Raw genomic sequence first — 17,773 nt, forward strand, 5'->3', positions numbered from 1 at the left:
TTTATAGCATCCATTAATCAATCAATGCACCCACTCGCCCATTTATCTGTTCATTCATTTAGTCAATACCTTGCTTGCTCATTAATGTATAGTACAACAGGCAGCAAGGTAAGTTAATAGATACGTGTAGACTGTTGTGATGCTGAGAGCCGTTGATTGCACTGTTGATGGACTGGGTTAATTATTCTGAGCAAGAGTCACACATATTTCCTAAATGAAGCTGGATTAATTGAAAGCTCTCCAGCATGTCTCTATAAGTGTCTATCCAATCTGTTAGTCTGTGTCCTCTCATTTCTTCTCTCTATCTGTCATGATCAGCTGCTGTAATCAACTGCTCAAGTCTCCTCTCCCCTCTTAAAGCTTTTTCCATTTTTATACGTCTTGTATCATTAGCTTATCAACCCCTTTCTCCTCACATTATAGCAGAATATGTTTGCTGAAAAGCTTCATTGTAATGCACTTGGAAAATCAATTATAACTCTGTAACATAATACTGCACATTTCCTCAACCATCACCACTTCTTTGTATCCTTCCTCTTCTCCTCCTGCTCTTGCTATCATCCTGTTTGTGTGTAAGCACGTCAGAGCCATCAAGTGGGCTTTGTGTCTTATGTTAGCCCCAGGACATCTTTTTGGGTTGAGCTCCAAATTCAATCTCAGCTCCCCAATCAGAGGTAGTAAAAACCCGTCCGTTGCTGCAGCCTCAAAAACGGCTTCAGCCCTGCTTGGTCAGATAAATCTCAGTAGCTCATCCTTCTCCTATTTTCTTTTCATCCTGGACCCCCCAGTGGCCCACATTAGAGCCTGCAGATGGCCAGGGGAGATTTAGGAGCTGTAATCCATCAATGTAATGTAGCCTGAACCAGTGGACAACCACCCTGCTAACCTCTCCTCCAGCTGGACTGTACCGCCCCGCTTCGGGCCAGCTTCAGCCAAGCTTGGCCCACTTTAGTAAAACTTTGGCCTTGCTTTGACCTCTTCATGCCAAGTGCCAAAGTCAGCTCTCTTTTTGACTCTGATTGTAATTACAGATCAACCAAGTTGCTCCTACTTGACAGGGTTGGCTAATTGTCTCACATCCTGCCTATAAGGTTTTATGTTTGTTACTGTTACGTAGGTAATTGATCTGAGCACAGTTGTGTCTGCCTCTTCAGTCACTTACATTAACGAGACTGAGTATGCTATGCTGCAAGGCATCTGTTGTGGAGCATTTATATTCGCTCCCCTCAGAGAGTGCAAGGAGTGCAAACAAGTTTCACTTGATGTTAGAATGATGTCTTATTTGAATATGTTAATGCACTATATCATTGGAATGAAAAAGAAGGAAAGGTTCCCCCTGGTAACCTGTGCATCTACATCTCCTCAACCCAGGCAATGTCTCTTAACACCCTGCCCTGTTTATCAGAGTGGCTGCTACATTTAACCTTGATACATCTAAATGAAAGCTCTGGTTAATGGAAAGCTAGATTAAGTGTGTTTTCTTCCCTCTGTGATGAACCCCTGATATTCTTCTTCTGCTATTCTTCAATGGCAGTGAGTTTTGTTTTATCTGACGTGATCTGAAACCACAAAATCATTAATTTTAGGCGTATGCTTTTTTTTTTTTTTCCTCCTGTTGCAATGTGATGTGTTCTATGTATCCCCATTTCTAGGATTGATAACGTGCAATGCACCACTTGGAAACAGTGCAGCATCTTTAGCAGGCCGTCTCCCTCTAAAACAAATGGTCTTCTTCTTGCTCCAGGCTGTCTGATAGACACAGAGTGAGATTGGTTCTGTTGAATAAGAGATGAATCTCTCTGGGTGTCACCATGCCGCCATGAACTCTGAAATATCATTATCTACAGGGGAGGGAGGTTAACTTCTCTAATATAGCCTGAATACAAGAGGGGTGCCACAAGTGAACATGATCCTGCTTTATTACTGGTATATCTCAGGAAAGGTGTGTTTTTTTTTATTGCCACTGTTTTATATGTAGTATCTCAGAACACCCCAACACACCTAATGATATAATTTGTTTTCCACAAATATGATGTGCAGCCTTGGGTGTAATTGCAATCTTTCAGTTTGTGATTACACTGAAAAAAAGAAGAAAATAATAAGATAACTTAATCTTGTATTTCAGCCGTCCAATAAGTGGATCATACAGCACAGAATGTAGGCTTTGCCAAGTCCTTAAGCTTAACATGTTTTGGGCAGACAATGCAGTATTTGTCTGTTGTTTCCCAGTGACCAGTATCCACATCCACATGCTTTCTCATTAGTATTTTCCCAAGGACTCCTGTTTGCTTTACATTATTTCCATTAGACTAATTAAAATTTCTTGTTTACATCATCATGAGTCAAATAACAAAACATAAAAATAGATGTAATTTGTATTAACTCAACATAAAGTTTAATACATTAGATGACAACTCAATTATGTTCTAATATTATGGTAATCACATCATAATATTACCTGTAAATGAATAATTTATGAATATCCAATTTGGAATTGTAGCTTAATTCATTCATTTTTCACTCAAGCTCTGAAATAGACTGAATCAATAATTCAGTTAGAGTGGATCTGGGCTAACTGTAGGCATCTCTCCAGTGGCTCAGTCTTGGAGAAGCATAGATGATATTGAAGCATCTCCTTCAGTGTTCAAGCCTAACATTTGCAATGAACTCCCTGACGGGCGGAGATGCAAGGATTATTGTTTTATTTGTTGATCATACTGCATCTGAGCCCACTGTAAACTACATGAGACCGGTGATGCTGAGTCAGACTATCAATGAAAAGATTTTTATCCCACTGTTGTGATTTTACTTGATCTAGGTTGTGTTTGTGAACAATCCTCTTTTGGAAATACATGTAAATAACACTGAAATCCAGAGGACTATTTCAAGTGTATCTGCTGACAGTGATGTCTGACATCATGTTTTCAAGTGACTGTAAGACTGAAAGTGTTTTAACCATTGGATTAAAACACCTTTTCACCTGTAGTTTCACCAAAGTCACTGGGTTGTCTTCTTTGTATCCACTGTCAGGGATGCTCACAGTAGCACCAAAAGGTTTCCACTGTCCTGACGCCGAGAGAAACTGCAACCCCTGTCTTGATGCGGCCAAAGCCTGCAACCTCAACAACAGCTGCAAGAAGCAACGCTCCAGCTACATCGCTACCTGTAGCAAGGAGGACCCCAACAAGGGCGAAACCTGCAGCAAGAAGCGCTGCCACAGAGCGCTGAGGATGTTCCTGGACCGTGTGCCCGCTGAGTACAGCCACCGTCTGCTCTTCTGCCCCTGCCAGACTGAGGGCTGCGCTGAACGACGCAGGCAGACGATCGTGCCTGATTGTTCCTATAAAGATAAGGAGAAACCCAACTGTCTGGAGCTACGGAGGATCTGCCGCCAGGACTCTCTCTGCAGGTGAAGTAAAGGGAAAGCTTGGGATGTGAAGGGATGTGAAGGGCAGATGAAGCGTGTCCTGTACTCTGTGTGTGTGTGTGTGTGTGTGTGTGTGTGTGTGTGTGTGTGTCTTTGTAGTGCGAGGGTTGGCAGGGCAGACATTCATTTCATGCGCATGCATATCAGTTTTTTTGGTTTGATCGACAGATTCTTGTGCTGTGAGTATGAGACGAGCCACGGCCAGAGATTTGAAGATTCATTATCATCTTCTTATATTCATGGAAATGAGAAAAAAAGAAAATTGAATCTGTGTGTTAGAGAGGGTTCCTGTTTTTGATGGCAATTTCCCTGCTCCCATGGCATCCTAAACTTTTATATTTCTCTTGCTGTAACTTTGCCAGCAAAGTAATTAGACTTTCAGGGAAGCCGTGGCTATTAGATGCAGGATGAAGATGTGAGGCTAAGTTGAAGGGACAACGCTCAATTAAGCCTAGCAAAACATTAGTGGATCACTTTGGCTGCATGGGGCCTCTATTGGATTCAAGCGGCCGGATTCAATTCACACCTACCCAGCCGTGACATGTTTCCTGGTGTTAGTGCCACTGAGAGCAGGTGAAACACAGCGGTTGAACTATCAGCCAGATTAGCTGTCAAGATCTTTTTACCCCCCAGAACCATGTGCACCGTCTGCCCCTCAATGGGGGACATATCCAACCAGCTGAAGGAGATATGCTATGCGTTCATTAGTCCAATAGATTAAAAAAAAAAGTGGGACATTTGAATAATTGTAAGCATTTAAAAGCTCATTTATGAGCCTAATGGTGTTCGACCAAACGTTAGACCCTTGAAAGCTCTTTGCTAAAAATAATACTCATGATGTGAGACTTATCAGGGTGAATTTCTGGCTAATTTTTCATGTCCCAGTGTGACAGATGATTAGGCAGCTGACACAATTCAGTGACAGGCACTGACTGGTCTTCGCAGAGTTTGTGGATTTAATACACCAAGTAGCTGTCCAGCCTCAGTCAACATGGAAGATGATAGCACCTTCCCTGGTTCGTTACTTGCAGTAACTACCTGAAAATTAGACGCGAGCCCTTTTTTCTTTCAGTCACTGTTTGCTTTCATGGAATAAATGTGGTTAGGTTTTTGTGGCTGACACAACAACCTATACAATAATTTATTCACTTATATGTTGTGCAGTAAAACAAATAATATGTTGCACAATATGAACAATAGTCATAAAAAAGCACTAATCTAAGTTTGAAAACCCTTTGTATCACTTTTGCTATATTTTGGATAACTAGCCAGTATCATTTGTTTCTGTAACAAGAATGATTTAGAGTCACCAAAATTTAAATTAGATTCGCTAATGGTGCAAAACAGTTCATTGTGACTCGTATTTCCGAGGTACTTCACATTCATCCTGTTTCCATGGAGGTGAGCAGCCTCTGAGGCTGAGCGTTAATGGTGAAAACCCAATTCTGAATCCAACCACTACACTGCTAAAGTAGGGAAAATCTATCGCCTCTCCTCCGATTTATGATTGTCCTGATAATTACCTGCTTGCCTGCATTGTGTAATCTGTTTTCAGGCTGAGTTGCTTTCTTTGACCTTTAGGCCCTCAGGTGTCGGCTGTGCTCCTCCTTATTGAGAAAGATGAAATAGAACATTAAAGCTCATTATCTGTGGCTGTGTAATGCCCCACTGAGGTCAACAGCTCGACGAGCGTGCACACACTCATACGGTTAGTACAGACACACGCTGGCCTGCACACCAACACATCAAAAACCATTTAGCAGCCGCACATGCACACACAAACACACACTTTTACACACAGATACTTTGAGCTTGAACATGACTCTAATAATCCACTGTGTGATTACTGCATTCTCCCGCAGTGAATAAGAGTCGCCATGCAAGAGAATGTCACTATGACGCAATTAAAGTGAGATGTCATTGGTCAGTGCCGGATTTACAATGTTCTCTGACTGGTGATTTTATCCTTGAGGTGTCTTCTATCACTACCATCACCACGCCCATGTGAGATATTCTTAATGTGTCCTCTATCTGTCTCAATGTCCTCTTTCTGTTACATGATGTCACGCGTCCTCACAAGGCAGTTTTATGTCTCGGAAGACCTTGGAAACACTGATTTGTTAATTCATTCGATCTGATAATTGATGAGATATTGCATTAACCAGCATGCTGTGCTCTTAATTTACTCATCTTCAACATGGTGTTCATGCAAATTAAATTTAAAACTTATTTGTCATGCTAATGGCAACAAAGTTCACAGATGAGAGTTAAGCTTGTGCAACTTTGGAGATAAACACAATGAAACTTTTTAAACGCAGAAATCACAACACACTGAAGTACAACACACGAGGAAACTTTGCTTGGCACCATTCTCCCCTCTCAGAGATGTGATAATAAAAGCAGGGGGAGCTCACTCAGCGACAGGCGCGCCTCCCCCGGGGATGCCTGTCTAACTCCAAACAGGGGATACACAGCTAGCCAAAGCCTATTTCACTTTAACACAAGGGACAGGAGACAGGGAATAGGAGGGGGAAGAGAAGGAGGGAGAGATAATGAGAGAGAGAGAGAGAGAGAGAGAGAAAGGGAGAAATAGGGAGGATAGAGAGGGAGGGTCACAACATCGATCAGGCCGTAAAGCTACTGCAGCAGGTTGGAGGTCAGTGGTTTGGTCACACAGCTATGGATCAGCAGACTCTGCTGGCCATCTCAAAGACAAGCTTAGCTCCCTGCAACACATTCTGATGAAGAAAGGGTCACGGCTCAAAACACGCCCAAGTCAAAACGGATTTAAAAATGAACACTCACCTATTTTGTTATTTATTTTAGATTTAGAAGGGCCAGCAGTTCCTTGCATTGCACTGGGAAAAAATGCCTCCAAATACTTTCTTTTCTAGCACACTGGATGCCAGATTGGCTGTGATCTCACCTTTGGAGACTGTTCAGATTGTTCCAGGTGGAGCTCAGAGCTCAATCAAACAAAAAATAAATATTTGAGAGGATTTCAAATATATACTTTTGGCTTGGGCTTAGGTGGGATATTGCACTGGAAGATTTCATTCTCTTCCCGTCTCTGTGGAGGCAATTGTTGACATACTCTGGAGAGCTAGGGACTGTAGATGGACAGAGAACAAGCATTAAATGGAGCAGCACTTATTCCTTACACCTGGTTGTACTTCTGCCGTAGTTATTATGTTATGTCCTTCCATAATCCTGCACAAACAGATAAAAACATTCCTGTTTGTTACTGTTCTCCTGTTTTCCTCATTTCCTCTCCTCTCCCCTCCTCTCCTCTCCTTTTCTCTCTGCTTCTCCACCCTGTGTTCTCACCATCCTTCCAAAGGAGCCAACATGTATTCATATGGGACTACTGAGTCCACAGAGTGACAATAGGCTATATTTGGATGTGCTGTTTTGGGTAGTGTAGAGTGAGCGTGCATGTGTGTGTGTGTGTGTGTGGGTTAATGCATGTATGCAAGCAGAGAAACTCCCTGTCCGTTTCCATGTCAGTTTACGCAGCACAAGCCCAATGAAGCCTAACCTAAAGAGCATTGAGTTGTATATGTGTACCGTATCGATTGTCTGAAGGATCAATGCAACACATCTATCTTTGATTTATATCCCTTGGTCTCCAGGCTCACTGGGTGCTCTTTGATTGAGTTCTTTGGCCACTGGTTTTCAAAGTGGGGAGCTGAGAGACAATCGATCACTGTACAGGTAACCTGACCCAGTTTAGGAGATGTACTGTACCGGCCGCCTTTGCTCACTGAAAACTCACAGAGTACTACACTCCTTTTTTTACTTACACAGACACAGACACACACACACACACACACACTAAATCAACAGTCAGTTCTGTTGTTTCTGACAACTCAAGCCTCCACTGAGGGGGAACGGTGTAGGGAGAATGACTGGCCCGGATGGCATTACCCTGCAGCTTCTGAGACAACTCTGACTTTTATCATCAGTTTTTTCTCACTTTTCTCTCTCACTCTCACTTTCACACAAACACGCACACACTTGTGCTCTCATACTTGTGAGGACCCTCCATGTATTCCCTGGCCACTAACTCTTCCCTTAACCTCCTGTTCGCACATACGGCCAGTTCTCTACGATATGCTGTAAGTTTAATGAGCAACCAGGGCTTTAATAAGAAAAAAAAACTGAGTGGAAATAGATTGCTCAAGAAATTAACCACTTTGTTGAGTGTGGGTAAAGCCAGAGTGCCAGAAAATAAGTTCATAATGTGTATGTAAAAATGCAAATAAGCCCAGAGCTCTGGACTCATGGGGAAGCCTGCTATTTAAAATCTGTATTTAATGTGTGAACAAGGCATTAACCATCACAGCTACATGCCTAAGCTCAATCCTTAATTTTAAAATGGATTAATTAATTTTTCTTTTCATTTTTTTCTCCCTTTTCGTTATTTCATACAGCAGAAATTTGACATATTTTCACCTCTCTCTCAGATGAGAGTTGTGAGGAACCAAAACTTTAAAGCTGTGGCTGTAAAACCAAAACAATTCGCTGAGAGACACTAAACTACACTCAAGAGCTGAGGAGTCATTGTAGGAACATAGACTTGAAAAGTAGAAAAAAAAAAAACACTTTCAGGTCACTGTTACATGCGTATAGTGCAAGTGAAACGCGAGCCGTCACACAACTGTGCTGATTACAGTAGAAGTGTATCTGAGCGGTCGTGAGAAACATATGAAACATATGCAGCTGAAACACAGAGAGATGTCTTCACACGTGGTCATTTAATCCTTTGTTAATACAAAAATATTGACTGATTAGCGTAGTTTTAAACCTAAATCTAATTCTGTTCTTAGATGTTAAACCAAGTCGTAACCTTCAAACGGCCTGTTGAAGACGAGAGGAAATGTCCCCACTTTCCACAAATGCTCTCTCGTGGTCCCAAAGTCAAAATGGTCCTCACAGTGACAGAAGCACAAAAGCACACACACATATAACAGATACAACTACTCATTTTGAAAGTTTGTGCTCAAGGTAATACCTTTCTATCTCCCTGGCTACAGCACAAGCTATCAAAGTGAAGTGTCTTTTCTGATAGTGTAAAGCTCTGGTTTTGCAAGCAAAGCATGTGTCAATTGGTGACCTTTTCCTCATATATAGTACATTTTTCTTCAGTGTGCGGCTTTAATCAGGCCTTAGCTTCGGCAGAGACGTGCTCAGCTTGCTGGTTATACATGAGAGCGGGAAAAGGGGGCTGGGGGGGTGGGGGTGGAGGTGAGAGGAGAGCGAGAGAGAGAGAGAGAGAGAGAGAGAGAAGTTGTTAGAGGGATGGTGCAGGAACTTGAAATAAAGAGTTGTGCATTTAATTCCAATACATGGATTAGTATATGCACATTTAGTTTCCCAACCGTAATCTCTAAGGGAACATGCTATAGCAGAAAACTGCAGTCATTACCGACTAGGCCTCATCCTTTCCTCCAATGGTACCGTATCTATTATTAATGCACACATTATCAATAGGGCTTCAGACTTACCTACAGAATGGCCTATGTGTGGTTTTGAACGTGTCAATTAGGGCCTGCTCTTTCACTCTTCATCAGTCTCACTCTGAACTTCCTTTTCTACTTAAGGAATCTCACTGAAAGCTGGAGCGAGTAACTTTCTTAAAACTTTTCCCCGAGTCACCGATATGTGACTAATAGTTCATTTAATTACTGGTAATAACAGTTTTGTAGCGTACTGCTAACTCTGTCATTTTTTCAGGGACAGTTCATCCATTTGTTTGACGTGTACACCTTGTCTGGCGGATGGCTGTTTGCCTTGTTCAGAGAGTATTTAGGGAGTTAAGATAACCTTGAATAATCAACTCACCCCTTACCAAACAGACAGTACTGGGTCGTGTGTGGCACGCTTGATTTAGCGTGAATCCCAATGACATAACATTCACTTGGGGGTTGTAAGATATCTGCAGCGGGTGGTGCAGACTGAACCAGAGACAGAAAGAGAGAAAGTAAAAGAAACAATAAATTGCAAGCCAATTTTCTGGTCACCAGACAAGGAACATTGCAATCATGCATAAGTAAGTGCTTCAAAAAAAAAAAAAGAAATGTGGGTTGATTAAATGAAAATTCAAGTTCAGACTGTTGCTCTTTTTTTTTTTTACTTTGGATTTTCTGCTCAATAATGCAGGGGAGGTTGTGTCACCAGACAGTTTTTGTTGGTCTCAATTCTCTGCTGAGTAAGGGGGCGAAAGGTTGTGTCATGTGACAGCTAAGCTAAACTGCCTTGTGTTTTGACTGAATGCCATCTGTCCACATTGCCCTTTTAGAGTATTGACTGGGAATCCCAATGAGTACAGTGCAGCCAAAAAAAGGCAGGCCTCTGTCCAGGCACACTGTGGAGAAAATAGCTGTGGGTAAAATGGACCATCACCTCTGACCAGAGCAACGCAGAGACTGTCTCAGGGTCATCAGCAGAAATTTAGGTGGGAAAGCAGAGCAGAATGCAGCTGTGGCTGCCCAAATCATAAGAGACTTAAGAGTGTCTTTTAATGGAAAGAAAAAGAAAAAAATATCTCTGACAGATGTGATGTCCTGTTTATCAAAATGTATTCATAGCACTCCACTCACAAGGTCAGTGCTGCATTGTTAGGCTTTACATAAAAATCGTTATGATGTAATCAGCCGTGCTGCACAATGCAGAAAATTCTGAGCATCAAAGGAGAGTAATAGTAACGTATCATTGTTGCGGAGTCCCATTATTTGCTTTGGCATTTAACACCAAGGGACAAAAGGACACGCAAGGCTGTTGAGTCCTATTGATTAAACCAGGGGCAGATTCCTAAATCATGAGTTTGCACATGCAGCACTTGAGGCTGCAGTGACAATGAGTTTGTACTACAGTGACAACAGGACATTAATGAGAGAGGAGAGGAGAGGAGAGGAGAGGAGAGGAGAGGAGAGGAGAGGAGAGGAGAGATAAGGTCAGATGAACACAACAGACAAGAAAAGAAAGGCGAGAGGGTGGAAAAGGCAACTAGGGGCAGAACGGAACAGAGAGAAACATCTTTTGTTTTTTCATTTGCTTCATGTAACTGCTATTATGTTGGCAGCTATTGTGTCATGCCTATTGTTATGCTTTCTGTAGATGAGTGAAAGATATGGCCTCTAAAGCCTCTCTAGGCTGACGACTAAGGGAAGTGATAAGACTGAAGAGCCATAATTTCACATTTAACAGAAATTATCATCCGTAGAAGAGCTCATATTTGTAGACAGAGCACAGATGCAAAGTCTCTAAAGCAGATACGACTCTCAATAGACTGTTGTTTTAATGTAGAAAGGCAGCTATTAGAGGATTTTGGAGTCTGATAAACGTTTTTCCTCCCGCCTCTCCTCCTTCATGAGGAAATGGTTTCCAAGGCTGACACTCATCTGATTTGAGTCACATTGTTTGTCATGGGCATCAAGTGATAGGAATAAGAATCCATATAAAAAGCCATTAGTTTTCTATTACTGCCAAGCTGGATGGACAGGCACTCAGCGCTCAGCCGAATCACTGTGTTTAAAGTGTCAGGTTGGTTGAAAGAAGTCTACCTCTGTGGGGGCTCCCCTGCCACTTCCCTGGGGGCTGAGTGGCTGAAATGACCATAAAACTCTGTTGAGCTAGACAGCCTGTAATTTCAGCAGCGAGTGGCGCTTCGCCGAGGTATAATGGAAAGCCCTTGGAAGCCATGAAATGTGCTGCATCCCGGTGCTGGAACACCATTGTCTGAACACTCAGGACACCTCTCTAAACTTTAAATTACTGTTTTTAAGCCATCATTGTCTGAAAGAGCTCCGCTTCTAAAAAGAAACACGGTCCTTGTTCAGTTTCTTTAATCTTCTGTGGTCTTTGCCTTTCCTACAGAAATCTGACGTTTACATTTTTTGTTAGAGACCCTTTGCCCATAAGAAATAGAAAAATGGAAAATGTGGTTCCAAAGGTTGCTTTGTATAAGCACAATAGAGTTGTTCTCTCCCCCTGTGTCTGTTGAATCTTTTTTATCTTTTATGGCATGATTGTGGGTACAAGTGCGTTCTTTCACTATCAACAGGAATGGATGAGAGAGGGCTTTGAGGGAGGAGGACAGGTGTGGAGAGGTGTAGCTTTGTATTTGTGTGTGTGTTCTTTTTTCGGTGGATTAACTTCAGGCATTGTGCTTCGCTATTTGAGTGTGCGTGTGTTTGCATGTGTCTACTTCTGTGTCAGTGGTTGCAGCCATGGTAGAGCAAGCATATGTCCTGTTTTCTGAGGCAAGGCTCTCGATGTGTTAGCAGCATGTCACATTGAGAGGCTCTCCGGGTGATTTGATAGGAGGGCGGATGGAGATGGAGTTGGAGTAATGAAGTGAGTCTCAGTGGGGATTGCTGCTGGAGGCCCAAGCTCATCACACCACACTGGCTTCTGTGGTGAAAGGCACAGAGAGAGTGAGACACACAAGCAGACAGACAGGGAGATTGTTACCTCATCACCCTATTTCCCCCCCCAGCCAAATCTGCTTGTCTTCTTGTTCACAGAGTTGGGATGCAGCATAATAGTAAGCACATCGCAACGACAGACTCTCTCTGATAGACTATTATGGTTGCAGGTGCCCTCCTCTCTGAGTTTCCTCAATGACAGTGAGGAAACTCTCTATGCATGAACGCAATGCTTCAGATGCATCTGACAAACTTTCTTTGCAGTATAGTTCAGTGGCTTGATAAACATGTCACATGTGTGTGAATGAGGAAATGTATGCAGAAGCATAATTCAGATATTGTGTCTGCACTGCACTGCTGTTCAGTAAAAAAAAGATGTAATGTATTTACAGGTGCTACATCTGTAGCGTTAGCGTGAGGTGTTATTATCACATCCATTTTGAGACACAGGGATAATTATTTATCTGAAGGAGACCAGTGCTAGGTAAAGACTCTACACATTTTCCTTGTGTGAACTGCATTTCATGAGCTTTATGACACAAATCAGCAGAATCAAAAAAATTTATATTTTATTCACACTGGCTACACAGTATGAGCAAAAAAAAAAAAAAGGAAAAAAGGAGCCACTTTAACAACGTAAAGCATATGAGAAGCATGAGCTGTTATGTGTCATTATGAGTTATTATGTGTGGACCGCTGCATTGGTTAAAAGTGTAAAAATGTGAGGAAGTGACTCTGTTCTGGCAGATGAATGAAAACCTGGTTACAGTAAAACACGTCAGACTCTTATCTCAACAGGTTTTTGCAGTTGAATAACAAACCTTTTGGCACCAGGAGAAAGAAATTGCGAGAAGTAGCTAGTGGCTAAGCTAAACTAAACTAAACTAATCTATCTAGTGTACAGACATGAGGGTATTTTATGCCAAACTATTCCTTTAAGCAGTACCCACATCACTGGCTTGAGGTAAAACCTAGTACTCTGGTTGGCATCTGGTTGGCAATTCATTTCTTCATGGGTGTCACAATTAATCTAACAATGATGTATTCCTGTTAAATGTCATCCGTATAGCACCTTTTAAAAAACACTAAAACAAATGATTGTATACCAGGCTGAGAAAAGAGGAGAAGGTTATCACAGCAGTTATCATGAATGAGTCAGCTCAACTGCTGTTATCAGGCACTAAGTCGGTCAAAAATTAGGAACCAGTCACACATTCAGTCAACGGCACTTACTAAACCAGTTTCTGTGTGTGTGTGTGTGTGTGTGTGTGTGAAGGACAACATTGCCTGAGGTACATTAGAGTACCTTTGAACTTAAGGCTGCAAAAAGTGGTCAGACCAGGTCACAGTAAATGAGTCATGACAGAGAGCGACAGAGAGAGCGAGAGAGAGAGCAAGAGAGAAATGTGCAATGGATTGTGATTCACTTAGTGGGCAGCTGTGATGTGAACAGTACAGACAGAGCAACTTTGCACACGCTACTCCCAATAAACCTACTTAAGTGGATTAGCAATGCCACCCTGGGGGCCTCCACAGACTTAAAGCTCTTATCACAAACACACACCGAAACAAAACATACTATTTTTATCAGTTCTCTCGGTTTGTGGGGAAAGTGGGTATGGGGGACAGTTAAGATGTCCAGGATAGGCACAAAAGCTATGGCCAGAAGAAGCATATGATATCATTCCCATCCTTACACCGATGTCCTACCTTCGGGTTTATGTTGCATGCTGTGAAGATAGTAAATAGCAAGTGGGTAGAGGCATGGATGAGACCTGGTTGCTATTCAGGACACCTGTTGGAGCAGCCCCGAAACAGATGTTGCATATACTTTCCCAGTTTTGATGCTGGTCACAATTGGCAGCTGCTCTTGAGTAAAAATGGTGCCAAAAAATTAGGCCGAGTGCTTTGAATTTGTGTATGTGTGTGTGTGTTCATCTGTCATGTGCCTGAAGTTTATGACTGAGCCCCTGCCTCTCTTTCTCTGTCTGTGCCGTGTGTCATGTTTGTTGTGCAGGTCTCGGCTGGCTGATTACCTGGTAAACTGCTGGACGACTCAGCACACAGCGAGCACCTGTCCCAACCAAGACAATCACCAGGCCTGCTTGGCCTCCTACACAAGGCTCATCGGTCAGTGCAGCCAAGGCTGTGGCTGACACTGTGATGGAGTGAGAGTGTGTCTGTGAGAGAGAGAAGAAGATTGATTGAAATGGCAGGATACATACAGAAATGCACATTTACCTCCACATCTGACAACATTTTCCTGAAATTTCAGATACATGGTGAGATAAATAGTGATGGTTATAGGGGGCTTGGAGAAGAGACGGTCTGACAAGAGTCCGTTGTACCTTCACTTTTATCATGACGAGCAGGCAGAGCAGTGAGACTCAGTTTTTTTCCTCCTTCTGCTCTGATATCTCCCCCCAGCACACTGGACATCAGTTCACTACTAGAAGTAATTAGGGAACAGAGCCACAGAGAGAGTGTTTACTTAATTAAAACACTTGATGACCATCTGTTTGCTCATAGTAAATGTTGCTCAAACAATGTGCGCAGACTAGTGTGTGCATATTTTTCAATCCCAGCCAACGTTTGATAACAGCACCTTGGTCATGTTGTGGCAGCATCAGAGAGCTTGCAGGGTTCCAAATGCAAATGTACATGAAATACCATTTTTAGCATAGCGGTTGCTGAAGTGTCCATATTTCAGTAGCAGTCAGTGCTTCCCCACTGTGTGTCATACATCGTGCAGTATGAAGAGATGATATGCTGGAGTGCTTCCTGGATTTCTCTGGAAAATGCTACACAAAGTGCACCTAACACTCCTGACTCCGCCTGAAAGCATTGACACAGAAAAGTAAAATGTTTTAGTACAATAGTGCTATATTCAAACAGCAAACACACTTCCTAAAGCACCTACTTTGCAAAATATTCATAACATAATGGCCTCTTTACATCTAAAATTAAGCATTACAGAATACTTCACCTTCCCATTCCTATGACTAACATCTTGTTGTCCATTTTATATACTATTTGCAAATAATGTAGTCCATTATTGTCCATTAGTGACCCATAACTATTTGCCCTAATGTGTGGATTTGTGTGTTTGTGTCTGTGTTTGTATGTGGATGCCCTCACAGGGACCGAAATGACTCCCAACTATGTTGACAGCAGCTTCTCCAACTGGACCATATCCCCATGGTGCACCTGTAAGGGCAGTGGAAACCAAGAAGAGGAATGTATGAACTTCCTGCGGTACTTCACCGATAACACATGCCTAAGTGAGCCATCCCGACACGCTGATACTCTGCATGCATCTGAAATGTGTTTTGTAACCGACGGGGATCCAGCATGTGATATTGATAAGACCACAAGCCTGTGACGCTGCAGTTACTCCTGCCGTCATGTAAGAGTAGAGTGAGCTATGAACTTCAATCTAATGCAACATTCATGGTTCCATGTCAGATTCCGTCTTTCAGTGTTGTTGAGCTCCCCTGTCAGGTAACTGTGGATGTGATGTCGTTGAGGGGTGGATGGTGGTCAGAGGAGACTGAATGTGGAAAAAAAATGAGGAGTGGGGTTGGAGGTGGAGGGCACCAGCTACTAGTATTAACACGTCATGAGAAAATTAACTTTTTAAAATTTTTAATTAACCAATTTCATTTAAATTGAACTGAAAATAATTCATAATTAATTTTATTTGGTTTCTTACAAAGGAGGAAATAAAGCCATAGGGATAAAGAGAGAAAAGAAAAGAGAAAAGAGAAAATATTTATGGATGGATGGATGGATGGATGGATGGATGGATGGATAGATGGATGGATGGATGGATGGGTGGGTGGGTGGGTGGATGGATGGATGGATGGATGGATGGGTGGGTGGATGGATGGAACTTCTTGAAGCTCTAATGGAAATTTACCTGCTACATAGTTTGATACAGCTTATACGCGGACACTCCTTTGCCCACTGATTAAGTTGAAATTAAATGTTCTTAGTTCCTGAGAAACGAGTAATTTCTTATCACTTCTCATCACTCCTTTGGGCAAGATCTGCCCAGACTTTAATGCAAAAGAAACCATTTGCATGTCATTTTCACATTCAATCTGTGAGAGTTAAAGCTCTTATCCCTTACAGCAGAAAACTGTCATGAAAACGAACAGATCTAGCACAAATGAAATAATAGGGGAAGCTAAAATACATATCATCTGTACATCTAATGCATAATACACAGGATGCAGCATGACAGAGTGGTTACCTCAAACATCCTGATGCTTTTTCACTGAGAAGTAAAATACAGAGAGCTCCCTCCTTGCTATGCTGGAGTGAGCAGTGTCATCAGTGCTACAAGACACCATTGCCTTTAACATGTTCCATTGTGTGGATAATGCTTTCAGACCATTTCAATAGATTGCTGGGGTACCGTTTTAGCTGAGTGTGCAGGATGAGGGATGAGGCTGGGAGCTGAGGAGGCGTCTTGAAAAATAACACAAAATGCAGCATCTCCTCTCTGCAGTCAAGGGGAACGAGCGATAAACTTCGACACACCAGGGAGGAAAATATACACAAAACACACATATACATAGATATGTGTGTGTGTGTGTGTGTGTGTGTGTGTGTGTGTGTGTGTGTGCGTGCGTCCGTGCGTGTGTGTGCGTGCGTGCGTAAGTGTGTCTTTCAGCTCCCCATGACCCCCATCTTTCCTCTTTCACTGTTGATGCAGAGTTCTTACATCGATCAACAAACCAAAGCATATTGCAGATGAAAACCAGGTGTGGGACAAGTAATTTACCATCTACACCTCTTCCCCACTTTACCTTACAAGTTCAAGCAAAAGGACAGTCCAGCAGAAGAGTACTTTTAGGACATATGTTTTACTAAAATATGTGGGGAAGCTAGGAGAAAACATTCCAGCTGAAAGGATATTATAATGATAATAATATGTCCAAACATAACCCCGAGTCCCTCCTTTCTCTATCTCTCTTCCCCTTGTTCTTTCCTCCCTTATCTCCTACTCCATCTGTCCCTGCAGGTAGGGCAATGAAGGCTATGCCCAGGGGTTAAAGAAAAACTTATCCAGAGTCATTAAAAAATTGAATTGCTATTGGCAATGAGCTTAATCACTTGGTGGAACATTTGGGCGCAGTAAAACATCCTGTGTGGAGGCCTTCCAGCCAACTAGTTTGATTTATGACTTTATTCCCCCATCTTACAGCATCTGTACGGGGATAGCTAGCTATAGCCAACCCTGACAAACAGATGCGTAACATCACATGTCTCAGCAGTGCTTCACCAGCTCTTCACTGCAAGGATTAAAGTTGCTAGGCTTCACTCTGTTTCTCTCTCTGCTTTTATTTTCCAGCAGCAGCCCAAACACCAGTGTTGAACGGAATGAGAAACATGAAGGATGCTTTTGTATGTGTTAAGTGTGCAGGTGTGTGTATGTGTGTGTTGTGTGTGTGTGTGTGTGTGTGTGTGTGTGTGTGTGTGTGTGTGTGTGTGTGTGTGTGTGTGTGTTTGTGTGTGTGCGTGCCTTTGTGTGTGATTTGCTGTACAGTATGTACACTTGTGTGTGCGTGCAACACTGCGTAGGCGGACAGAGGATGTGACAGACAAATCTATGTGGCCATGCATTGGGATTACTAAAGACCGTGTGTGTGTGTGTCCGTCTGATTATGCATGTGTGTTCCACAAGTATTCTATCTGTCCTTTGTGTGGTGGTGGTGGGGAAATGCCATTTCTCCTTTGTTTGGGAATGTTTTGAATTTGATCAGTAACATAAATCTATTCAAAGTCATCTCTGCATGCTGACCTTATAATGGAGGTGGTTGCCAAGCAATTACATGCCTTGCCTTCTCTCTGGCTGAACAAAGAGAAACAAGCCTCATGTTTTAAACGGATGAGCAGTGAAAAGGTACTC

General features: G+C 42.4%; 1 protein-coding gene across 8 annotated transcripts in view; it reads left to right on the forward strand.

Moving 5' to 3' along the window:
- Positions 1 to 17,773, forward strand: part of LOC139623939 (GDNF family receptor alpha-2-like) — a 45,406-nt gene that overhangs the window by 21,112 nt on the left and 6,521 nt on the right. For 4 of the 8 annotated variants that reach the window (XR_011691610.1, XR_011691611.1, XM_071482599.1 and 1 more), the window contains exons 4-7: positions 3,031 to 3,409; positions 13,874 to 13,986; positions 14,997 to 15,137; positions 17,216 to 17,287. Coding sequence is in view for 4 of the 8 variants with exons in the window: in XM_071482599.1 (XP_071338700.1) it covers positions 3,031 to 3,409; positions 13,874 to 13,986; positions 14,997 to 15,137; positions 17,216 to 17,287 (705 nt within the window). In the remaining 4 variants the exon portion in view is untranslated. The remainder of the gene's footprint in view (positions 1 to 3,030; positions 3,410 to 13,873; positions 13,987 to 14,996; positions 15,138 to 17,215; positions 17,288 to 17,773) is intronic. The other 4 variants (XR_011691612.1, XR_011691613.1, XM_071482600.1 and 1 more) reach the window with 4 other exon arrangements.

This window comes from Trachinotus anak, unplaced genomic scaffold (assembly GCF_046630095.1).
Source record: "Trachinotus anak isolate AG129_WGS33_773 ecotype Australia unplaced genomic scaffold, CSIRO_AGI_Tana_v1 ptg000008l, whole genome shotgun sequence".
Lineage (NCBI taxonomy): Eukaryota > Metazoa > Chordata > Actinopteri > Carangiformes > Carangidae > Trachinotus > Trachinotus anak.